General features: G+C 36.1%; 3 protein-coding genes, 1 long non-coding RNA gene and 1 pseudogene across 5 annotated transcripts; 2 read left to right on the forward strand and 3 right to left on the reverse strand.

Annotated features, from left to right (window-relative positions):
* Positions 1-1,633: 1,633 nt before the first annotated feature.
* On the reverse strand, positions 1,634-4,984 carry LOC147282537 (SEC14 cytosolic factor family protein / phosphoglyceride transfer family protein). The gene is made up of 3 exons (XM_086247490.1): positions 4,644-4,984; positions 2,843-3,107; positions 1,634-2,150 (listed from the first exon to the last, which is right to left on the reverse strand). The coding sequence occupies exons 1-3, from the start codon at positions 4,882-4,884 to the stop codon at positions 1,916-1,918; spliced, it is 741 nt and encodes a 246-aa protein (XP_086103616.1). The 5' UTR covers positions 4,885-4,984; the 3' UTR covers positions 1,634-1,915.
* Positions 4,985-9,072: 4,088 nt separating this feature from the next.
* On the forward strand, positions 9,073-11,225 carry LYC (lycopene cyclase). Its single transcript, XM_086248503.1, has 2 exons — positions 9,073-9,230; positions 9,415-11,225. The coding sequence occupies exon 2, from the start codon at positions 9,547-9,549 to the stop codon at positions 11,059-11,061; it is 1,515 nt and encodes a 504-aa protein (XP_086104629.1). The 5' UTR covers positions 9,073-9,230; positions 9,415-9,546; the 3' UTR covers positions 11,062-11,225.
* Positions 11,226-11,982: 757 nt separating this feature from the next.
* Positions 11,983-14,148, reverse strand: LOC147282539 (UPF0481 protein At3g47200-like). Its single transcript, XM_086248858.1, has one exon. The coding sequence runs from the start codon at positions 13,831-13,833 to the stop codon at positions 12,430-12,432; it is 1,404 nt and encodes a 467-aa protein (XP_086104984.1). The 5' UTR covers positions 13,834-14,148; the 3' UTR covers positions 11,983-12,429.
* Positions 14,149-16,454: 2,306 nt separating this feature from the next.
* On the forward strand, positions 16,455-18,538 carry LOC147282540 (uncharacterized). 2 transcript variants are annotated; one of them, XR_015123037.1, is made up of 3 exons: positions 16,455-16,816; positions 16,953-16,996; positions 17,417-18,538. It is a non-coding gene; the product is annotated as an uncharacterized LOC147282540 (long non-coding RNA). The 2 variants fall into 2 exon arrangements; XR_015123036.1 differs by having other exon boundaries at positions 16,455-16,996.
* A 967-nt stretch (positions 18,539-19,505) lies between these two features.
* Positions 19,506-20,994, reverse strand: LOC147282541 (UPF0481 protein At3g47200-like; annotated as a pseudogene).
* Positions 20,995-25,283: the final 4,289 nt, after the last annotated feature.

The raw sequence follows: 25,283 nt of genomic DNA on the forward strand, positions 1-25,283 counted from the left end.
TATTCTTATTTTATCCATTTCTCACAAAATTTGTCACCACAACACATCTCATCAACTCAGACAAAAAAAAAACACTCAACCCATCTCCCTCCTTCACCCAATCACTTCCCTCCCCCTTCACCCGACCCACCCATCCTCTCTCTTCCCTCCGAACATCCATCTTGAAAAACAAAAGTTGTAGCTGGTTTGACGGATCAATGCCCAAACTGGTTGTTTCATTCGGCAAGTACCCGCCAAACAATTTTGGTCTATTCGACGAGTATATGCCGAACAAAACTAACAATTTTAGCTGTCATCCATCGAACCTGCAATTTTTTTTTGTAAAATGTTTGGGGGCTCGTTGAAGGAGAGTAGGGGAAGTAAGGCGGGGAGAGAGAAAGAGGAGAGGCGGGGGTTGGGTTTCGGGAAGAGAGAAAGAAGAGGGGCTGGGGTTGGGTTTCAGGGGAGAGAGAAAAAGGAGGGGATGGAGGTTTCAGTGGGTGGGGATGGGTTTATGTGGGGAGAAGGGAGGCGGCAGGGAGGTTGCTGGTCTTGAAGCCAAACAAAGATAGAGAAAGGGAGAGGAGAGAGAGATAGAGAGAGAGAGAGAGGGGTGGGCCGAGGTGGTCACCAGTCTTGACGAGGTTAGGGTGGGCCGTGGGGGAGGTGGTGTGAGAGAGAGAGAGAGAGAGAGAGAGAGGGAAGGAGAGATGGGTAAAGAGAGAGAAGGAGAGATAGAATGATAAGGGTTTTGAGTAATTTTGTTTTGGGTGTTTTTTGTTATTTTATAAATTAAGTTTTTGGGAGTATGCAAAAAGGGAAAAATGAATGTGTAATAGCAACACTCATAAAAAATGACAGAGGGATTTCGTTGAATTATACTTATCCCTCCTCATTTTTAATATATGATTTGTGAGATTCACTCAAACTTAATATGAAGGATAAGTAAGAGACAACTTATTGTATAGTTGATATTATAATCTTATTAAATTAAACCATTAGATGAGTTATCTCTCACTTGCTATTTGTGTTAAAGTCCCTTAAAGAGAGATTGTGTATACGGATACAACCATCCATAAGTGCAGAAATTTCTCCGAACTCACTGTGAAAATGACACTCGGCCATATGACCATGACATTGCAATCCAACAACATTTCTTTAAAGGAGGGACGTCGTGTCATGGCTACACCATAGATCACGAATTCATGAACAAATACCATAGTTTGGAGCTATGGCCTGGGGGAGGGATAGGGGAAGGGGTTGAGACTTGAGGGAGAAAATTTTGGAATGAAATTTGAGGTGGAAAATGATTTTACTTTACTTTCTAGGTTTTTGCCTTTTAACTTTCTGAAGAGTAGAATAGATTTTAAATTTTATTAAAAATAATTGAATGGATATAACAAATAGACAAGGAGCTTTCACTGAGGACTACAAAGTAGAGCCCACTCTGCATTAAATTTTAAGGAATTTGTTAAAGATGATCGTTCGAAGTAAAAATAAATTGTTAAGATCAATAAACTACAATGCAAAAAAAATAGTGGGGTCCCTCATGCTGAACAATAGAATCATCGGAACTGTCAAATTTAAACACTTTCCTCAATGAGAAAATGCACACATCACATGTGGTCACCACAATGATTGTGATGGCTGGAAGTTAAAAAGCAAATTAATAACCAGCACTATAGCATCAAGGTGTTCGTAAACTACAACTAGATCATTGCAGTGAATACTGCTCACCTTGGAGTCGAACTCTTCAAAGTAGCATTCAACAATTTGGTTTCAAGAGCTCAACGTACACAAGAAACAAAAAGCATAACATCAGACTTATTCTGTACAAAGCATGCCTACATATGATAGCCACATCTCAACCTAACTTTTGAGACGCTTAAATCCTAATTAGTAATTACTAGGGATAGGCTGGTTATATAATCCCAAACTAAGAAGCATATTCTCTTGATGCCCATCTCTCCTGGTACCTTCCAAAAGAGTAGGCTGTTGATGGCATCTCAATCATGTGAAGAGGGTCTGGTTCGATGCCATAATCTGTTAGCGGTCTATGCTCAAGAACATCATCGTGGGTTTTCACAAATTCAGGAATCTCAATCTCCCCCTTCTTTATATCATCCCACAGGTACTGCAGACGGCTTACATACTTGATTTTCCAATATAGGCTGCAAAGAAAGAGAATATTTAGAACAAAGCAGTATCCAAATCAAATTGATAAACTATTACTTATTCACTGTTCGCTGTAACTTGGACATGGGTTTACTTGGAAAGTAATGTATCTAAGGGTTTAAATATAGTCATTTGGGGGACATTTGGGCTTAATTTGCATGGCTACATGCTATAATGTTGCTTCAAACCATATGATCTGTTATGAACCAACTTTAAAAAAGCCAAGCAATGTCAGTCACATGAAGAATTCAACATCAGCCACCAAAATGATTCTATCCCACTTATAACAAAAGCAGATTTGTCTGAATTGCAGTTCATTGATTTCTTTCAACTGCAAGAATTGCGAAAGATGATTCTTGCAATTTAATATTCACCCAACTCCAAAACAGTTTTTCAAAGAGTAATGCTATTTGGACCAAATTAAATGACCAAATGAGAGGGACCAAATGAGGTGTCACTTGGGGAGATGTGGAGATGAGGACCACCTCCCCTCCCCAAGTGACACCTCACTTGATCCCTCTCATTTGGTCATTTAATTTGGTTCAAACAGCATTACTCTTTGAAAAAAGTCAAGAGACATGTCATCTTAAAAATACCTAATGCCCTTAATTTATTTTTATTAGAAATAAATCATTATTATTATTTTCATATTAGATTGTTGGTTTCCAAAATGCATGAAATCACTCACCCTCCACTTAGGAAAAAACGGCCAAGAGTGGCAAAGACGAGTCTTGATCGGAGCCCAGGGTGAACGAAGTACACAACTTGAAGCCTATCCTTCAAATAAGACGGAAGTTCTTCATAAATCCACCTTAAGATAGTCATGCCAGGGGAGTTATCCTCCTTTTGCACTGTACTATGCATGTAAACAATGCAGTATGGACCTTCTGGACAATCACTGCATAATTTTTGGAATATATACCTCTTCAGCCTATCCCCACTCACAACTGGAGCTGCAGAAAGATCAATTAGATTAAAAAATTGTTTGTGCTGAGGGGCTCTCAAAAGTAGAGTAAACAGTTTTTACAAAAAAATAATAAAAAAATAAATTAAATTATTGTGAATTTATTATTTTCCCACCAACATAAAATTCCAAAATAATTTATCCAAACGAAAAAGGGACAAGAATTCCATCTTCTTTCCAAAAAAAGAAAACGGATATAACAGAACCATAAAAAACTGAGCACAGATACAATATTATTGAAAGGTGATACAGAGTCTTCTAAGAAGAACTGCAAGCAGCAATCACAGTATCTGTGCAAGATGTTGGAAAATTCAAAACCAAGTTTTTTTTTCTCCACTAAACACTGGCCATTTCATGTCACTATTGACAGCACCATTATGTTCAGCCATGTAGATTATTAAAAATTGGCTTTCCCTGCTCCAAAACCCAATCTTGAATACTCTCACAAATCATAGACTCAAGTCACTGAACCGAAAACACAAATTATGTCCCGCACCACCCTTTTATCTTCATCTATTGTTAGGAAATCAGGGAAAAGAGCCTTCAAAGCTTATCCCCACAGCATGCACATTCCCTGCCTCTCACCTTAAAAGTTAACTGTTTGCAGACATCCAAAAAGCAACAAATAGATACACAGTACAATAAAGGAAATCCTAGCCCTAAGAAGATCATCTGGTTTTCTCTTTCAATTCCTAATAGCCAAAACCTTAATGTTCCGCCTGAATTATGGAGAATGGTTGTTTATGCTAAACAGGCTCAACAACAAGCAGGATGGTGATAAACAACCCATTTGCTTGCTTTCAAACACTAAACCAGACTATTCGAAAGAATAAGGAGTTAACATTTACAAACGCTACATACTTAAAACCATAGAACAAAACGCAATATATTTCCCTTGAGACATCTATCTAGAAGAAGAAAACAGATAACCATTTCCTCTAATGAGTAAAATTAAGAAACTTTGGGTAAATCCCCGCCACAAAAGGTACTACTTCCAGTAACAGCTTCCACAATTCACAGAACAGACAATCACATATTTCAAGAAGGAAAAACACAGTTCTTTACATAAGCTTGATTTTCACAGTAATCAACTTTCTCTCATCATACACAAAACAATTCAATATAGCACCTTTCCTTACACTATGTCAGTTCAAAATTCCAAAGAGGGGAAATTAAAAAGAAAAAAAAAAATCTAAAACTAAACCAGAAGACCCAAAAAGAATGCATAAGAAAAGAGTTTAACTTAAATTCTTAATCTGCTTTTACTCCCAAGAAAAAAAAAACAAAAGAAAAAAGCAATTACGACTAAGAAATAATAAATAAGTCCCGTAAGTGATACGAACCCTCAAACTACATAACAAAGAAACTTAATTTCCAAACAAACATAGACAATCTTCAAAATCAAACAAAACCCAGAGGCCAAAATAAATTATCAGTTAAATGATATATGAACAACTACGATATACATCCCAACGTATTCTCCAGACGGAACAATAAGTAAAGAGTGTTGGATCTGTTTGTTTACCGGGAAAATACTTCCCCACTATGCGAAATATACGGTTCCCAGACTTGTCACAGCCTTGGATGCGAAAGAACTGCAAGAGCTCAAGATCGGAGAAGTCCTCGTCGGAAGAGAGGTTCTGAGGGCAGTCGTGCCAATTCTCCTCTTCTATCTCTCTCTCCTGATTCGTCAAGAACGGCCTCGCATCAACCCCTAGATCCGATGCCAGTACCAGCACCGAGAAGTCCTCCGGCGAGCTACCCATCTCTGCTTTGCTCGGTTTCCCTCACTTTCTCGCGCTTTCTTTCCGGTTTTCTTGGTGCGTCTGTGTGGAGCGCTGTAGCAGGGGATAGAGGGTGTGGTGTGCAATGTGTGGAACAGACTATGTGAGACTGGACACGTGGGATAATTTCATTCGAGTAGTATGTAGGCATGGTGCAGTGGTAGAGTGGCAGTGGAAGTCGTTTGGAAGACCATTTGTCTTGAAGCACACAGGATTATAAACGGTCTGTTTTATTTACTTATTTATTTTTTAGGTTCAAATAATTTTCTCTATAAAAAAGAAAAGAAAAAACAATCAAATTCATATGTTCAATTGTTAACTAACAAAATTTACAATATAACACCTCTATGGATAGAGACTTCCATTCGAAAACACCTTTTCTTTTCTCTGAAAAATCCATTCAAAAACACATTAACGAGGGTGTATTCAATTAGGATTTTAATGAATTTTTGTAGAGTTTTTAAAAGTTATTGGCTTTAGTAGAGTTAATAAATTTTTAATAACTTTTATAAACTCCACATAAATTTTGACATAATTCTATTTAGAGTTTCTCCGACTTTTCTCATAGATTTTAAAGGATTTTTATAAACTTCTAATAACTTTGATATAATTTTTTATTATTTATTTTAGGATTTCTTCAATATTTTTTTTATTTTTTTATTTTCCGTGAGTGAATGGAATGTGGATGAGCTTCAAGACCGAGATACATGTGTTATAAATTGTCATAATATTGCAAACAATATAAAAAGTTGGGACTAAAATTGTAGGGACCAAAATTATTTTGTTTCATAATTTATTATAAGTGTTCTGAATTTCATTTTTTTATGTTGTTAGACTGTCAAATATTGTGTTTTAACGAGTCGTTAGAATTTGTCTAATTGAATTGACAGGTTGAGAACATTATATAATGTGGTGGTAACATTATTTCTCAAATTATAAATATATAATCATGTGAAGTGGTTGGTTTGAATGTCTTGATGTTACATTGCATTGTGGCAACGTTGTTGGTTTCAACCCAGGATGATGAGTCAATTAATATAAGAGAAAAAGAAAATTAATATAAGAGGATACAATAATTAGAAAAAAAATAAATTAAAAGGTGGGTGAAGAAATAAGATTAGAGGGTTTAGCATCACTCTTTAAAAAAAAAAAAAAAAACCACTTTTTTAATAGTTTTTTAATATTTGAAATCCTTTGAATCTGTAGAGAGAACGCTAGAGTATTATTGACTTTGATATAATATAATTTACACTACAAGTCCATGAAAGTCTTTTAAAGTCTATTATTTAATAAAGTCAATGACTTTTTAAATACCATGTCACTTTTATAGACTCTCTAAAAGTCTTAATTGAATATCATATACTTTTTAAAGTCTTGATTGAATATCATCAGACTTTTATAAACTCTTTAAAAGTTTTGATTAAATACCACTAGACTTTTTAATTCCACCAAAATCATTTAAAATCTTAATTGAATACACCCCTCTAAATGTCACGTAGACTGATAGACATAGCTGACATGGTTTTTTTTAGGATATTTAACCTAGAAGGCCAAAATGAGAAATAAACTTAACTCACTGTTCACTCAACCCAATATTTAACTTTAATGACAAAATTCTTATCGAGTGCTTGACAATTCTTGCAAAGCACTTGCCAGTTCTTATCAAGCACTTGGAACCTAAACATGCACAGTATGTGCATGTGCATCTTAAAAACTGAATATGCAAGCTTAAAAATCCTAAAAAATGCATATACAACTTTAAAATTAGCTCTAAATGCATGTGTTCCTAACCTAAAGGGGGATGAGATCAGACAATGACCATTCGAAGCTAGACTTACCTTAGACCCTAAACCTAGCAACAAAATTAACATATGCCATCTACAAACAAAAAAATTCATTCATGGTGTCGCAAGTTTTGTTTGGTTGGTTGTGGAGAGTGATTCTTTTGAAACTTCTTGTCTTCATAATCTTTGGGGTTGGGGCTTGTTCGGCTGCTGAAGTGAATCTTGTTGAGGAAAGGAATTCCTTCATCAGTTGCACATTCCTAAGAGCATGTGCAATGGAGTGTTAATGTCAATTTAATTTTAGTTTATTGATATTTTTGAAGAAAAAATGTTTGCAATGAAGTGTTAATGTCAAAAGTCAAGAAATTGATATGCAAATTGAAATTGACTTCACAAATGCCAAGAAAAGCTAGACCCACTTGAAAAATAAGATGTATGTGAAGAGAGAGAGTGTACAGTTGGCGACTTTTGATTAGTTGAAACTCTTCCCTTTTCTTTTTGGTCGAAACTATTCCCATATTTTCACTCTTACCATTTTTTTTTTTGGTATTAATTTAAAATTATTTAAAAATACTAAAAATTAGGCACATTTGAAAGATTTTAGTAAGACATTTTCAATGGTATAATTTTTAAAATAATTACATTTATAGATTTTAATTTGTAAGAGAATATACAAAAAGTGATTAAAAAACATATAAGATTTGATTTATATAATTGACTTGAACCATTGCAGTAAAATTGTTTCATGTAAATTCAATTATTGACATGAGATCAATTGAATTGAATTGAATTGACATACATCAAACATTGCACATGCTCTAAGATACTTGTTTGACCCGCTTGATTGTAATATGGTTGCCCATTGGCTTGCTCAAAATGCTTTGCAGAAAAGAGGTATTTGGATGTGGCTAGAAACAAGTGTCACTTGTTGGTTATGGCAATGTATTTAGGTTTATTTGTTTGTAGTTGGTTCTGGTGATTAAAAAAAAAGAAATTTAGAGTTCAGTTTATTTATGAGTCTTTTTTAGACTAAGATCAGTAATGATTTAGAGTTTTTAATCAAGTCCTTTTATTTTTCTTCTTTGACGCCCAAAATTCCGGAGTTAAAACCTAACATGCAGCCTCTACAAAACCCACTCTACACTCTAGGAGGAAAATACCCTTCAAATTGAGGAAAAACTTTATTATGAATTAAAATAATTTTCTTATAAATTAAAAAAATTTTATTATGAATAAAAAAAATTCTTATAAATTAAAGGATTTTATTATGAATTAAAAAAAATTTCTTATAAATTTTAAAACAGGTCTTCATCTAAAAATTATTTTTCTAAATGACCCAACCCTAATTATCTCTTAAAAAAAAACACTTATGATAAAGAGCATTTACTATTACATTCAAATCCATAATTCAAACTCCCTTATCATTTAATCTTATTGGAACAAAAAAAAAAACTTAAAATTTATTTATTATTACATTCAGGCAAAGTTCAAACTCCCTTCTCCTGTAACTTCATTTGTACCAAAAAAAAAAAAAACTTTAAACCATTCTAAAAACAATATCCTAACTCTGTATATAACCTGTTATCCGAAATTAGTCCAACTACATATATGGTCTCTTATATAAAATTGGTGAACAAAGCTTTTGACTACTTGGACTCTTTAGTTTTTGGTCGGATCCATAGTTCGTATTGACAATTTGCAACACTCCACTCAATGTACTTGAACCAAAATAATAAATTGATAGCTTAAAATTTAAATCTAACTCACCACCTAAATAGTCATTTTTCTCTCCATAATGTTAAATGATTCCCAAATTCCACTCACCCATTAATTTCCCAATTATTTACAAAATTGGTGATTCAATTGGTAGCACAGTAAAATTTGTTCTAAATGATCCATCCACGTCTAAAGTTAGACATTCAAGTCCTAGAATATAAAAACCCAAAAAAGAGAATGCTAATTTATGAAGTTCCTTTTCGACCAAAAAAATATTAAGATTGTGAAAATCAAAAAATTGAAACTACATATAGACTTCAAACATCAAAACTACAGTGGATCCTCTCCTCTCCTGTTTTTTTTTTTTTTTTCCTTCATTTTCTTCCTCTACTTCAAATCCTAATTGTCTAACTACATTAAAAACAATCCAGTGGTCAATTCTTTATAAAAGAAAATTGCTGGGATTGCAGGAGTTAAGGAAAAAAGAAAAGGACTAGGATCCTCTCCTATTTTAATTCCTATCCTTTCTCTCTCACATTAGGACAAAAAATGAAGATGACATTCACATGTCTCTCAACTGTGACGAGGAGAAGTGGGCCATTTCATTTTTTCATGAGATGGAGGACACTAGACAATTAGACATGACATCCACCAAATAAATTATCCTATTTTGCTATACAAGAGTCCGAAGGAACCACTTGAGTTTGTCGTTCAGGGCAGGCCACACAAACTTCACCTTTACACATCTCTGGAGTCAATTGGTCAGCTCCAAATTAGTTGTGCGTGCTCCAAAATGCTTTCTTCTTTTTCTTATCTCTCCGCTCTTTGGTAAGCAATCAATTCTCTACTCCTTTAATTCACTGATTCGCTTCATTTCTTTTAGATTTCCAGGAAGAATCTTTGATATTTAAAGGAATTGTTGTGGCTTTAATACTACTGCTCTAGTTGCTGTATCTTTAGCTGTAAATTAAGTTTTCTAAAGAGGCCCACTTCATATTCTGTGTGATTCCAGAGATCCCACCCCTGAAATTGATTTCTCAGCTGAGAATTGCTGGAATTCTCCACACCCAGATTGTTCTTTCAGGAATTGGTGGCGACCCAGTTTGAGTTTTAGAGAGATATCTGGCACACATATTGGAATTTCATGGATACTTTACTCAAAACACATAACAAGCTTGCATTTTTGCACCCCCTTCATGGGTTTTCGGAGAAAGTGAGTAATTCGAGCTCTTCAAAGCTTCAAAGCCATGAGCTTAGATTTGGTGTTAGGAAGTCTCATATGAAATTGGGTAGGACTGGTCGTGTTAATGCTAGCAGCAGTGCTCTTCTGGAGCTTGTACCAGAAACCAAGAAGGAGAATCTTGAGTTTGAGCTTCCCATGTATGACCCATCAAAGGGCCTTGTGGTGGACCTTGCAGTTGTGGGAGGCGGCCCTGCTGGACTTGCCGTGGCACAGCAAGTCTCGGAGGCAGGGCTTTCTGTTTGCTCAATTGACCCGTCCCCCAAATTAATTTGGCCCAATAATTATGGTGTTTGGGTGGATGAATTTGAGGCCATGGATTTGCTTGATTGCCTGGACACTACCTGGTCTGGTGCTGTTGTGTATATAGATGAAAAATCAAAAAAGGATCTTGATAGGCCTTATGGGAGGGTTAATAGGAAGCAGCTGAAGTCCAAAATGCTGCAAAAATGCATATCAAATGGTGTCAAATTTCACCAAGCTAAAGTTATTAAGGTTATTCACGAGGAGGACAAATCACTGTTAATTTGCAACGATGGTGTCACAATTCAAGCTGCTGTGGTTCTTGACGCAACTGGTTTTTCAAGATGCCTTGTACAGTATGATAAGCCGTACAATCCAGGTTACCAAGTGGCTTATGGGATTTTGGCTGAGGTTGAAGAACATCCATTTGATGTAGATAAGATGGTTTTTATGGATTGGAGAGATTCACATCTGAACGATAATATCAAACTGAAAGAGAGAAATGCTAGGATCCCTACTTTTCTGTATGCAATGCCTTTCTCATCCAACAGGATATTTCTTGAAGAAACTTCTCTAGTAGCTCAGCCTGGAGTATCCATGAAAGATATACAGGAAAGGATGGTTGCTAGATTAAAGCACCTAGGTATAAAAGTTAAGAGCATTGAAGAGGATGAGCATTGTGTCATTCCAATGGGCGGGCCCCTCCCAGTGCTCCCTCAAAGAGTTGTTGGAATTGGTGGTACAGCTGGGATGGTGCACCCTTCAACTGGGTATATGGTTGCTAGGACTCTGGCAGCGGCTCCTATTGTTGCAAATGCCATAGTTCAGTACCTTGGTTCTGATAGAACTCTTCCAGGAAATGAACTGTCTACAGAAGTTTGGAAGGATTTATGGCCCATACAAAGGAGGAGACAACGGGAATTCTTCTGTTTCGGTATGGCTATTCTGCTTAAGCTTGATTTGAAAGGCACTCGGAGGTTTTTCAATGCATTTTTTGATCTAGAACCCCATTATTGGCATGGATTCTTGTCATCTCGACTATTTCTTCCCGATCTTATATTTTTCGGGCTTTCACTGTTTTCTCATGCTTCTAATGCTAGTAGAGTAGAAATTATGGCAAAGGGAACTCTCCCTTTGGTAAAGATGATCAACAACTTGATACAGGATAGAGATTAGGATGACTGATATAATTTGTATTATTCATAGTGTTGGTGAATTAGCATCTCAAAAATACGTACAGTTGCTAATAACTGTCAACAAATCATTATGAATCATCTACTTTTGAAAAAAATAAAGGAAAAGAAAAGAAAAAAAAAGGACTCATCCTTACCGCTGTTAAATTCTTTGTGCAATCCTTAGCTCACAGAAACTTTTGTGGTTGAAAATGGCTTCAAATATTTCAATTTTTTAATATATGCTGTGTGCTTACATGCAACCCAACATTGCTATGTTTGATGGCGTGTAATCAATAAAGGTTAGTTTTCCTTGTCTGTTGGTTTACGGATTACCCATTCTGGTTTGTAGGAAAAAAGGGGAAAAAAATGTACTCTGGTTATTGTTGCTTTACTGAGATATCACATTCACCTATAAATCATGAGTTATATGTTAGGTTTTCAAGATAGAGAAGTTAACTGAAGTTGAATTAGAATTCAAAGAGACACAAAAAGTAGTTAACATCAATGAATTTAAGTTGTTCAAAATTAGCTCCATGGCATCATCTATGAATGCCTGAGTTATAGATTAAGTCTTCAAGTTGGATAAAGGGCCACAAACATAAAGAAGTTAAATTGTTGAAAATTTGTTTGATTTGAAGGCTGGAAGGATTTGGAAGTTCTAATACATATATTTACAGTAAATAATAGTTGTAGTGTTCTGCAGTACAGTTCTACAATGCTTACTATCTGAAAATTTTTAGGCTGAATAAATTGAAGCTATAATTATTAGAGCTTTCATTGGCCTGAAATGCAATAGGTCATCTGAAAGTTTTTGGACTTATCTTTTTCTTGAGATTGGGCTAATTGAGGTCGGTTAGAACTTAGAAATTTAACTTCAAATTCAAATTGAACTGAGCATGGGTGAACAAATTTGGTTTCTTAATTTGAACACCAAATTCGAGTTAAGCTCTCAGAATGATGTACACCTGACTCAATTTTGTCAAGAGGTTTTGGAAATGCTGAGAAAAAGTTGCTTCCAACATGTACCTTGGTGGTTATTTTACAGCAATTCATAAAATAGGAAACATATGGAATCACATTGTTTATTACACGAGGACTTGCAAATACACTTTACACACAAAATTCAAATACATCTGACAAAAACTTCTACCAAATTAAGAAAAAGAAAGTACATATTCAACTTGACTTATTTTAGTCACACCTGCACACAGTAAAACAAATGAGAACTGAAAAGTTGGGTTATATGGCTTGTGAAAAACTCTTTAGGCGACGGCAATTGGGGAAGTGTAGAACCATGTACCTAAAAACCCAGAAGGCAGAAACGCTTATGAAAACACACCAAATATATTTTATTACCTCTATATATCTCTCACTTTATGTGTAGCTGTGATTCGAAGTATTGGCATAAGGCACGACAGGGAGAGGGTGGAGAATGGACTGTGTACCAAGTCTGGATGCCGCTTAACCAAAGTGCTGCTGTTACACCCATGAAAGCCAAGAAAGTCCAGGGGCTACTGAAATGATCGTGACAGAACTGAGTCAACCAGGTCTTCCACTTGGTTTTGTAGTGCTTTTCTATGTTGGCTTTAACATTGCGGTATATCTCAGTGTTAGGCACCAAGTCAGTGCCTATCTCATTGAAGAGTTGAGCCACCTCATTATCACTCCCAAGTAAGTTGTCAAGTATGCGTGCTGACCTTAGCTTCTTAACATCGTCTGCATGATCAATGAGTGCATCAAGGAAACCTATGTAAGAGGTGACCCCAAAATCATTATGGAAGTCAGGACACATTTCATAGGCTATCAAATTTAAGAACTTAGGTCCCATTGAGTCGTCTACTGATATTGGAGGAAGACTAAGGAATCCTGCATACCAGTGAGAAGTAAAAGATATGTCCCTCAAGAAGCTACTCTTACTAGGCCTAAAATAGATCCCAGCTGCATTAAGCTCCTGTACATTTCGAAAAGATTGTCCGGGGAAATCTTTAACTTTGTTATTTGGAACATCACTTTTTGGTAGTGGACCTAGCATTCTTGTCCGAAGAAGCTCAAGAAGATGAGTGGGCTCTGGATCTTCTTCTGTGCTTATTGCTAGGTGGTCGTCTGGTTGTTGCTTCTGTTTGTGTCTTTCCGGGTGCTTATGTTTTGCCATAATGTGCAGCTGAACAAAATCCTCAATTGACTTCTTCAACACCGTCGATTTTTCGCTTGAGCTCATCAACAGCTTGAGGACCTGATAAGGGACTTGGTTCTCTAGCAAGAACAAATCCTGTTGTGCAAAGGCTATCTGGTCCCTTTTGATCTTGAATAATTTTTCTAAATCTTCATACATAAAGGAGTATATGAACTGTAAGGTTGAGCACCCATCTAAGAACAACATCCAGGCGAGGGTCTCATCATCATAGCACTTTGTTGCTTCCTCATCGTAGCAGTTCCTATGTTCATTGATATTCTCTTCAATCTTCTTGTACAAATCTTCATCTGTCTGGCCACTTTCTTCGACAAATCTTTTTGTCAATATAAGCTTGAATTCTTGTGCCAGCTTGCACCTTGGTTTACCATGATGGAAAGGGCCTATTGCTACTGCCCTTGGCTCATAGTACTTCTCGAATTTTTCATTATCTCGAAGCATGAAGGGAACCCTTTGGATCTTTGGTTTCGAGCTTGGTGTTGGACTTTTTGGTGCTCTCCTCAATTTGTTGAATCTCTCCTCCCTAGAACTGGTCCTTTCCTCCTCTTGCATTGTAGTGTTCAGTGTTGAAGCTTTCTCCATGGAAACTATGTTGTCCTTTCAGGCTATTTTCAAAGTCTGTCTAAGAAAAGGCTAGTCTCTGGCCTTTTGAGTATTGATTTTTACTTTTTTACATTTACAGGCCATAGAAACTTCATTTTTAAGTAAGAATATAGGAGTGGTCAGCCGGTCACCCTTATTCAGAGATGTTTGGACATGCACTTTGCCAAGCAACAAGTACATTCAATAGCTTTACCTGCTTGGGAAGCTTGGTATCCTATGTGGAAAAACTGTTGATTCTGACTTTTTTTTTTGTTGATTCTGACTTTAACTTCATTGCAAGTTTGGAATAAACGGCAATTATATATGCTGAACAACTATTAATGCCCGAGAAAAAAAAAAAAAAAAAGAGACAGTTGTTACTTGTAACTTTATATGTTTTGTGCTAACTCGAACAGAAATTAAGAACTGCTGGCTGCTGGTGATTGCCTTAGCATAATTCTGACTGATTAATAGTTGGGGGTCGCTTTTGGGGGTCGTTTTTTATACTACAAAGAATGAAAAGCTATATCGTCTTGCATACGACAAGAATCAATGTGCTACACATGCAAATTAATTAATAGTTCCATTCTTGAAAAGAATTTTTCGGGTAAAAAATGTGGAAATTGTTGCTGAAGCCAACTTGGGTGCAAAGGGGCACGGCCCATCCAAAGGTTACCCACCAATTTTGCAAACGATTTAATAACTATGTGTTTTAGACTTTTAGTTTACTACTATATATTATCTAGATATATATACCAATAAAGATGTACGGTCTAGTCAGGCTATTACAAAGTATCCGGGGGAGAGATCAAGCTTCAAGAAATAGTGAATGGTCTTATCAATACACAAATATATAACTCTCCAGGAATTTATGTTGCGCTTATATTCATCATTGTAGGACTTAGGTTCAAGTTTTCCCCAACCCTAGCCTCTTGAGTTCTATGGAGTGTGATTCGTTCGATGCCTTACTCTAGCAACGCATTACCTATCTGACATTCAAAGTTAAGACCTTTTCCAATATAGAGAGGAGAAATATCACTAGACTAATAATTAGTTGATAAGTTTTAAATCTCTTTTAATTTGTAAGCAGCCCAAAGAAGACATTCTCGGAGAGTTGTAGCTTCAACTATAAGCACATTGGATAAATCAAGATTATTTGTATTAACACAAGGTCACCAAAAACATTATGAATAATGAATTCAGCAGCCACAAAGTCAGCCTAAGGAAAAAAAGAAAAAAGGTCTTCGACCCATTCACAAAAATGGGTTGGGTTAGACCTCTTTATGAAATTATCATTTAGTTTCACGATGTCACACTTTATGTATATTTGTGTTTTCAGTAGTGGTATACGAGTGTTTGAACACTCATAATTAGCTGTGTTCAAACGCTTAATTTAAAATTGAACTAGATTGAAAAAAGTTTAAACACAACTTGTTTTTTTTTTACCTTTGTAAAGTTTGTAAGAGGTTTTTTTATCATTTACTAAAAAGTTTTTTCACTCATAAAAATTTGCTTCCAACATATTTGATATATGTAACATGTTGGTTAATTTATAGTAGGCAGGAACTCATAATATAGGCCACGCATGTAATAACAATATTATTTGTTAAATGAGTAACTTACAAATACACTCCTCACACAAAATTCAACTACATTATGACAAAAACTTCAAAAAATTAAGAAAAAATAATAATAAAGAACCGGAATGTTGGGATATTTCATGGACCTTGAAACGTACCAGATGGAGAGGACCTTTGCGAAACTCTTTCTAAGGCAGCAACAATTGGGGAGGCATACAACCATGCATGTACCTAAACAAACCAAAGGGTAGAAAGAGTTAAGACCCGTTTTTATATTGTGTTAATATGTTTAAAACAATATTACTTTAGGCTTTTATTTATTCTTTTAATATAGACTCTAAATACTAAATTCGAAACACTAAATACTTAAACCTTAATATTAGAACAAAGTGATTTTGGACAGTGGTGGAGGCAGCCCAAAAAATTAGAGCGGGCTGAAATATTGGGCCTAAATGAGAAGGGTTGAGAGATGAGTGTTAGAGGTTGGGACTAAAAGTTTTAAGGTCACTACAACAAATATGGCCTAAAGCCACCATGAAAATAAACTATATTAGAGTTGGTGACAATTGATTCATGCCATTGCCACTAATTAATAATTTGGAGGAAGTAGACATTATCCACTAGCCCAAAAAGTTGCTGACTGTCCAACTATTAACAATATAAGTTGATTAATGAGTATCAAACCTCAAAAGGGAAACCATAGAGTAACCAAACTGGAAAATTGGTGGGAGATTTATTCCTTTCCCACAATAATTCCAACTAAGAGGCAAATGTGGGATTAAAAAGTTGTGTTAATTATCCTTTTTTTTTGTTTTGTAAGAGACTTAATTATTCTTTGCCACTTAAGGTTTAAAACTAATTTTAGAATGGTGATTGGAAAATGCCACCAGCTACCCTTGAGAGACATTTTCCAGCTCAACTGTATCAGGGTTTTAAGGGTAATTTAGTAACTTTCATCCTAGGGTTACTTTCAACTTCAAGACTTCAGATATTTTTCTTATTTTCTCTCAACCCGCCTCTCTCTCTCTCTCTCTCTCTCTCTCTCTCTCTCGATCGATCGAACTGGTCCGAGCAGAATGTCGTCCGGCGACTTTGCCAGCGACACCACCCTCAAACTGATCGTCTCCTTCTCTTCTTCGACTTGGTGGTGTCTGATTTTCAAAAAATACAACAAAAGAAGATGGTTGAATTTCAACAGATCCGATCGTGACGATCTGCCGATTTCGACGACGACGTGATGTCATACCATCACCATCTTCTTCTCCTCGTCATGGTGATTAACCTGATGACCTCCGATCATTCACCCGATCACCGTAGCTGGCCGATCGAAACTCTAGAAATCGTGACTTTTCAGTGCCGATTTTCGGCGAGTCTAGCGAAGGATGGCGGCGATTTCAGATTGGGTTTTATCTCCATTCCATTTTCTTTCCATTTATTTTATCTTTTATAAATCCATAATTTGTTAATGTGTTATTTATTTCTTGAGTTGTATCCGATTTAGTGATTTTGATGTTAATTTGCTCCAATTTTGTGTCTCAGATTTTGGGGTTGTTATTCGAACCGACTTTGCCTCCCTCTTTCAGGTATGTTCTCAGCTCAACCACCATTATTAAAAGTTATTAGGCTGGTTCTTCATTATTAAAACTTGCGAACTAGAAAAAGAAATTTAGGAAGCAGCTATGTGTGCACTAGAGCATTTAAATTATAGGTCGTGACTGCTATTCTCTTAGGTCATATATATTGGATATCATATTGCTCCAATGTAACAATCTCCATGTTTTGACTTTTAAATAGCTAGTACTCAGTGGCTAGTTTGTCTGTGATTTCAATTTTCTTTTATCAATGACTCTGCCCAGTGAAATTGATACACAATTTATGAAAACTATAATGTGAGAATAGTATATGTGATGGACCAATATTCTGATCTACTTGGTGTAAAGGTTGTTATGAACAATATTCTTTTTAATTTTTCTAATGTTGCCCAGTTTTCATCAATGTACTAGGTGAAGCAAATTTCTTAGGAGGTGTTGCTTCTGTTAAGGGGCTGAGTAAAGGGATTCAATACTGAGGCAGCAAAGAAGAGGTTCTTTGAGATATATTTGGATAAGTTTATTGATTGATAACTGTATTTTCATTTTTGACTATTCTTTATTTATAATGTGATCAATATTGCAATGAGACTATATCTTGATATGACACTAATTTGATAATTTTTAGTCATCAAGTTGGGACTAACCCCTTATCTATTTCTCTACCACTTTGCTTATTGATTGCTCATTTCTAATGCTTGCCAATGATAGAGTTCCATTCTTAACATGTTAGAAGTTAAGCATTTGTTATAGGCTAACTCAGGTTAATCATTTGGAACTAAGGTTCTTTATTATCTTATTTTTTCTTGGAAGACTGTAATCCTACATACATGCAAAGGCAGTTTGTTGGTGTAACTGAGCGTAGTTGCAAATTTGCTGCAAAGGTGCATCATTGCATGAGGGGACATCTTTATTGCCCTGCCATCAATTAACCTTTTGAGCTAGCAAAGCGTTTATAATATGATTTGTAGGGTTCCTCTGTGTTCTCTAGTGTCAATGCTTAGTTTGATAATTGTGTCAAAGATGACGTGTAAATTGTGTCATCTATGACTAATTTTGTAGTAGTGAATATCATGCCTATTGAAGTTCTTATCATATCTTGCAATGTTATTCTATAAGACTGATAATAACAATTTACGTACTATTATTGGTAAGGATGAAGACATTTTATATAACTTATTGGGTGAATGAAGTTGTTACAATTTCCTTCACTCTCTATTCTTTTTCTCTCTATTTTTTCTCTGTGAACTGTAGGATTAAATTTTGGAAGGCTGTTATGAAGGCAGCGGGATCTAGTGCTCTAAACAACAACAAATGCAAATGTCAGTGAGTTGGTGATAGTTCTAGTGTACATTAGATTATTTTTTTTCTCTGTATACATTAGATCTTTATGATTTTGGCAATGTGGGGGTTCTCTATTTATGAGGGTCACATGGTGGTAGTTTTACTCTTTTGGTTGTATTCTTTTGTAATTGGTGTAAAGAAAACTTATGAATTCCTGCATGGAATGAGTTGTAGTGTAAGATTCAATTGACATATTGTTCTGTGGTCTGATTTTTTGCATAATTCTTGCTGCAATGCAAGTATCAGCAAGCACCATTTGAAAATAATAGAATTGGAAAAGGGTCAATCTGCAAATAGCCCAGAATTAAAAAAATGCAATTTAAATAGCTGCAATTTTATTTTGGTGGGAAAATGCATTTTGAATCCTAATTAATTAGTCACCAAAGTCCATGGAGGCATTCCTTTAATTCAAGTTGCTCTTCACCAATAAAGCAGCTATTGCAACAATGGTGAGTCTGTATTTGCAACTACCTGCAGCATTGGTGGAGGCAGAAACTGTCAGCATGTTGGACAGTTTTTGTCTCCAAACTCCACCATTCCAAAAATTTAGTTTGGGTAGCCACATTGCCACCCCTTTCTCTGCAACAAACAGCCTAAGAGTGACTGCAGGGTGTCTATTGATCATTCAAACCAATCTTTAGTTGCAAATGCATCATTAGATAACATAAATCAATAGTGGATTTAAGAGGATAATGGTGTAGTGGGTGAGTTGGACAAAAAATTTACTTGAGTGGATGTGGTTGGGATGGGCTGCAGATAGGGTTGGGGTGGGCTGAAACTTCTTGGTCAGTCAAATTTATATAGGAAAAAAAGAAAAAAAAAAAAAACTATTTATTAGTTAACTATAGCCTGTGTTACAAGTTACAACCCAAGTTAGCCAACCTCGTGCTCTGTCCATGATTTGGATTTAGGCACTAACAATATAAGTGAAGATTCTATTTCAAGGAAAAATGCATGCATGCAAAAGAACTCGCTGGTATTAATCTTGTACTTATCTTGAAAGCAATGTTGTTTTAGAATTTAAAAGTTAATTTTTATTTCTAGAAAGATTTAGTATTTAAACATATATAAGCGTAAGATGAGTAAGAAAAAGATTAACAGAGAATCCGAAGTCAAGCAAACATATAAAATTTTAGTACCTCGATCCATGTATCGATCACTATATGCGTAGCCGGTGTGTTTTCAAGTAGTGGCATAATCCATCACATGGAGAGGGTTGAACTGAGTCAACTGATCGAGTAGCGAGTTTGGATGCCGCTTAACACCAATGCTGATATAGCACCAAGGAAAGCAAAGATAGTCCAGGGACTACTGAAATGGTCGTCAAGGAATTCGTTAATCCATGTCTTCCACTTGTTCTCGTAGTGCCTCTGTATTTTCTTTTTGACATCGCCGTACGTCTGATCGTTAGGTACCAAGTCGGTGCCTATCTCATTGAACAGCTTAGCAACCTCTTCATCGCTTCCTAACAAGTTGTGGAGTATGTTCTTCGACCTCAGATGCTTAACGTCGTCGGGATGGTCGATGAGCGAGTCGAGGAAGGCTATGTAGGAGGTGACCCCGAAGTCGTTATGGAAATCCGGGCACATTTCGTAGGCGATCAAGTTCATGAACTTAGGCCCCATGGAGTCATCCACTTTGATTGGAGGAAGTTTAAGGAATCCTGCAAAGTACAGAAAATTGTCGAAAGAAATGTCCTTTAAGGACTTTCCCGTACTGGGCCAAAAATAGATCCCGGCCGCCTTCAGCTCCTGCACGTTGCGAAAAGTTGTTTGTTGAAGCCCAATGACGTCGTTTTCGTTTGAGCCACGATCATGAGAAGATTGTGATACTGAGTCTAGCATACGTCTCCGAAGATACTCAAGAAGGTGAGTTGGTGGTTGTTGATGATCTTGTATTGCTATCGCTTGCGCTTGTTCGTCGACTGCTTGCGCTTGTACGTGGTTGTTGTTGTTGCTGCTGCTGCTGCTTCTGTTGTTGTTGTTGCTGCTTCCCTTTAATGGTGCAATAACGTGCATCTTTTTAACAAAAATCTCGATCGACTTCTTCAACCCGTCATGTTGGCTGCTTGAGCTCATCAACAGCATGAGGACTTTATAGGGGACTTGGTTTTCCAGCAAGAACAAGTCCTGTTCTTCAAAGGCTACCAGGTCTCTTTTCATCTGGAACAAATTTCCTAAATTATCATGTTTGTGAATGAATTGCAAAATCGAACAGCCATCTACGAACAACATTGAGGCGAGGTCGTCATTGTTATATGGCTTTGTGGCTTCGTCCTCGTAGCATTCCCTTAGTTCTTTGATGTGCTTCTCAATCTCCAAGCACAAAGCTTCACGTGTCTGGCCACTTTCTTTGATGAAGGCTGCTGCCAATTTGTACTTGAATTTCTCTGCCTGCTCGTACTCGGGCTTCCCATGATGGAAAGGACCGAAAGCTACGGCCCTTGGCTCGTAGTATTTCTTGGAATTTTCGCGATCAAGGAGCCTGCAGGGGGGAACCCTTTGGATCTTTGGTCGAGTCGTAGTTGATGTTGAACTTTGTCCTTCTGCTTCCTCCAATTTTTGTAATCTGTCAGCTTTAGACAAAGGGGTTAACCTTGCCTCCTTGGGTTGGAGATCTTCGCTTACTTCTCCATCTTTTCGGGCCATATTTTCAAAGTGACTGGAATTACAAGCTTCTTTTGATTTGGGGAGGCTGATCGATTCTGTGGGTATATATATACTTAGTAATTCTAGTTTTTGCATTTATAGTAAAACATGCGGCAAAAACTTCAGCTTCAAGAGAATATAGAAGCCACTTTGCCAGTGATCAAGGAACAAGTACACTTCAATTCCTCACTTTATTGCACGAGAAGCTTGGTATATATAACAAGTACACTTCAATTCCTCACTTTATTGCACAAGAAGCTTGGTGTATATATATATATATATATATATATATATATATATATATATATATATATATATATATATATATATACAGGTTCCTTCTGTTGAGGTATACTTCAACTTATTTATGTTGAGGTATGACCTTGTTGGGGCCCACACAAGTCGTTTTGTGTCGATCCGAACCGTTCGCAAGGATCATCTTCATTGATAGATCATCCTTGCAAAAAATTAGCCAAATCGGAAATCATTTGCCTATCTAACTTTGATAAAACAAATGGACGGTTTTATCAAAAATATTTGGTTCGTCCATTTATTTGATCAAAGTTAGATAGGCAAATGATTTCCGATTTGGCTAATTTTTTGCAAGGATGATCTATCTACGGAGATGTAAAAATTGAACGGTTCGGATCGACACAAAACGACTCGTGTGGGCCCCAACAGGGTATACCTCAACATAAATAAGTTGAGGTATACCTCAACAGAAGGAGCCTGTATATATATATATATATATATATATTATGAGGAAGAAATTACTTTTGTGAGTTTTGTCTCGATGAGAAAAAAATTAAAAGTTCTACCTTGCTTTGTGTTAGTTTGATATATAACATAACATGTGAGTCATGTGACAACTTAAATTTTTGGGGTTTAATGATTATTTAATATGGTATTATATTTCTAGTTTCAAAAAGTTTTGAGTTAGAAAAACCTCTAATTTCGTCCCTATAGCTATCTCAACTTATTTATAATTATATATCTATGCAGGGAAGGAAACTATATATATATATATATATACATTAGGGAGACTTAGAGTACAGTTCATTTAATTTATGAGTCTTTCTTAAATTAAGGCCCCGTTTGGAATTGTGGTGGGAGGACCTAAAAGTTGATGTGGGTGACAATTCTCAATCACCTACAATAGTTTTGGTGTTTAGTAAAAAAAATTAAAAATTGTTTTTCCTCACAATTCTCAACCCCCCACAGCAAAAACAGAAAACATGTTTCTACATGCTTTTGAAAACTCAGTGCATCACAACAACAATGTTTAGTAATTATACACAGTCACAATACTTTTTTATTAACATTTACCAAACACTTTGATACTGTTTTTTGTATTCACAGCACTTTTGAAAACATAATTTACCAAACACTTAACTACTTTACTTTATAGTTGACTTTACTTCACATCTGTTTTACTTCATAGCTGTTTTTCCTCACAGCAATACCAAACTGGCCATAAGACCGATAGTGATTTAGGATTTTTAATCAAATCCTTTTATTTTTCTTATTTGACGGCTTTATGTTAGGTTTTAACTCTGAGATTTCCTCTGCCCAAAATCTCAAAGTTAAAACCTAACATACAGTTTCTACAAAACTCACTATACACCATAAGAGGAGAAATACCCTTCAAATCGAGGGAGGACTTTATTATGAATTAAAATGATTTTCTTATAAATTAAAATGACTTTATTATGAATTAAAATAATTTTCTTATAAAATTTAAAACACCTCTAATTTTCATTTAAAAACTATTTTTCTAAAATATCTAAATCTAATTATCTCTATATACTATTCACATTTTTCTTTGATACTTTAAAGTTTTAGAGTCCAATACTTACCTTTTGGATAAAGAAAAAAAAAAAAAAAGAGTACAACACTTACCTAATAGCTTGTAACTTTATTCATGTACGGATGTAGCATATGTTTCATTTGAAACACAGCCCACAGTACAGAAACATCATTATTCCTACATATTACTAACTTCAATTCCTAACTTTATTGCAGGACAAGTTTGGTATATATTTAGTACGTACACTCACTATGCAAAAGAAATTACTTTTGTGAGTTTTGTTTCAATGAATCTAGGAAAAATTAACAGTTCTACTTTGCTTTGTGTTATATTGTTTAATATGGTATTATACTTCTAGTTTCAGAAAGTTTTGAGTTCAAAAAACCTCTAATTCCGGCGTTATCTCATCTCAACTTATTTATAATTATATCCATGCAAGTAAGGGTGTTAGTTTTTTATATTTATATTAGGAGTGCTCTAAAATTAACTAGTTAGCAAGTTAATACGAAGCTAACCATGCTTTTGGGACTACCACATAACTAATCTCATAATCCAAACCGTCAATTATTTAGGTCATACTTCAAAGATCATCATTATAAAAAATCAACTAAATTTGAAATCATTTAGTATATATCAACTAAATTGAAAATCATTTAGTATGTATTGTACTTCAAAGATTCTAGTATATATATATATTATTCACATGTCTTTGATAGTTTAAATTTGAGCAAATTACAATTTAGTACATAAACTTTACATGTTGTTTCAATTTAGTACCCCAACTTTGAAAACTTGCAAAAAAGTACCTCAACTTTCATTTTGTGTCAAAATAGTACCTCCATTAGTTTTTATGTCAAATAAACCGTTATCTGCTGACGTGGCAGGGGTATTTTCGTCTTTTTCTCTAAATTAAAAAAATAATAATATTTTAAAAAAATTTCATAAAAAAAAAAAAAAAAAAAACTTTCCCCAGCCATGCCCCACGCCCATCCCTACCTCCCCTCCCCCACCCCTCATCCCTTACCAGCCCCCCACTCCCCTACCCATCCCCTCCCTCCTCCTCCCCACCCCCACCCAGCCATCCTCCCCCTCTCCCTGCCCCGACCCCCACCCATTCCCTCCTCTTCCCACCCCTACCCCCTCCCTCAGCCATCCTAGCCCGCCATCCTCCCCCCTCTCCCTGCCCGACCCACCACCAGTCCTAGCCCTTTCACCCCTTACCCAACCCCGACCCCTCCCCTGCCCATATCCCCCAATTTGTTTTTAAAATTAATTTTTAAAAGTTTTAAATATTTTAGAACGACGAGGGCTGGGGCTGCATGCAACGGGGGCTGGGGGTGGGGGGTGCAACGGCGCTGGGGCTAGTGGAGAGGGGGTGCGACGGGGTTGAGGCTGTGGGAGGGGGTGCGACGGGACTGGGCTAGGGGCGGGGAGGGGCTGGGGTGCGACGAGGGCTGGGGTTGGGGGGTATGACGGGGCTAGGGGTGGGGGGTGCGATGGCGCTGTGGCCGGTGGGGAGGGGGTGCAACGGGGTTGAGGCTGTGGGAGGGGATGGGTGGGGGGAGTGGGGGGCTGGTCAGGGACGAGGGTGGGGGAGAAGAGGGGCTGGGTGGGGGGCGGGGAAGGGATGAGGGGATGGGCATGGGGCATGGCTGGGGAAAAGTTTTTTTTTTGTTTTATGAAATTTTTTTATTTAATTATTTTAAGAAATTTTTTTATTCAAATAATTTTAAAATATTATTATTTTTAAAATTTAGAGAAAAAGACGAAAATACCCCTGCCACGTCAGCATATAACGGTTTATTTGACAGAAAAACTAACGGAGGTACTATTTTGACACAAAATGAAAGTTAAGGTACTTTTTTACAAGTTTTCAAAGTTATGGTACTAAGTTGAAACAACATGTAAAGTTAAGGTACTAAATTGTAATTTGCTCTTTAAACTTTTATACTCCAATACTTACCTTTTGATAAAGAAAGAAAAAAAAAAAGTACAATACTTACCTTTTGATAAAGAAAGAAAAAAAAAAAAAGTACAATACTTGCCTAGCTAATAGCTTGTAACTTTATTCATGTACGGATGTATAGCATAAGTTTCATTTGGAATAACAAAGGCCCACAATGCAGAAAAACACATTATTCCTACTTATTACTAACACTTGGAAATTGGAATTGGTTGGGGCGTCTTTAATTTACAGGTGCTAAAAAGAAGGAAAAGTTGTATCGTCCTACAGACGAAAGAATCAGGGTTGATATGTGGAAAACGTTGCAGAAGTTGCAGAAGCTCATAGCATGCATATATGTGATCAATGGAAGACCTGTCACTTTCCGTACAGGACCAAATTATTTTATATATGAATTTTCACACTACATATTAAAACACATTACTAATAACACTATAAAGAAACCTGGCCAAAAAAAAAAAAAACTATAAAAGAAAGTTAGTATATTATGACAACGTACGTTAAATTAGTTGATATTGA

The sequence above is a fragment of the Dryas octopetala genome, chromosome 6, assembly GCF_963921425.1.
Source record: "Dryas octopetala chromosome 6, drDryOcto1.1, whole genome shotgun sequence".
Taxonomy (NCBI): Eukaryota; Viridiplantae; Streptophyta; class Magnoliopsida; order Rosales; family Rosaceae; genus Dryas; species Dryas octopetala.

Coding starts and splice junctions, on each gene's coding strand:
- LOC147282537 (XM_086247490.1), bottom strand. CDS start 4,884: ATGGGTAGCTCGCCGGAGGACTTCTCGGTGCTGGTACTGGCATCGGAT. Junction 3,108..4,643: donor AGTGGGGAAGTATTTTCCCG/GTAAACAAACAG, acceptor ATCTTTCTGCAG/CTCCAGTTGTGAGTGGGGAT. Junction 2,151..2,842: donor CGTTTTTTCCTAAGTGGAGG/GTGAGTGATTTC, acceptor CTTTCTTTGCAG/CCTATATTGGAAAATCAAGT.
- LYC (XM_086248503.1), top strand. CDS start 9,547: ATGGATACTTTACTCAAAACACATAACAAGCTTGCATTTTTGCACCCC.
- LOC147282539 (XM_086248858.1), bottom strand. CDS start 13,833: ATGGAGAAAGCTTCAACACTGAACACTACAATGCAAGAGGAGGAAAGG.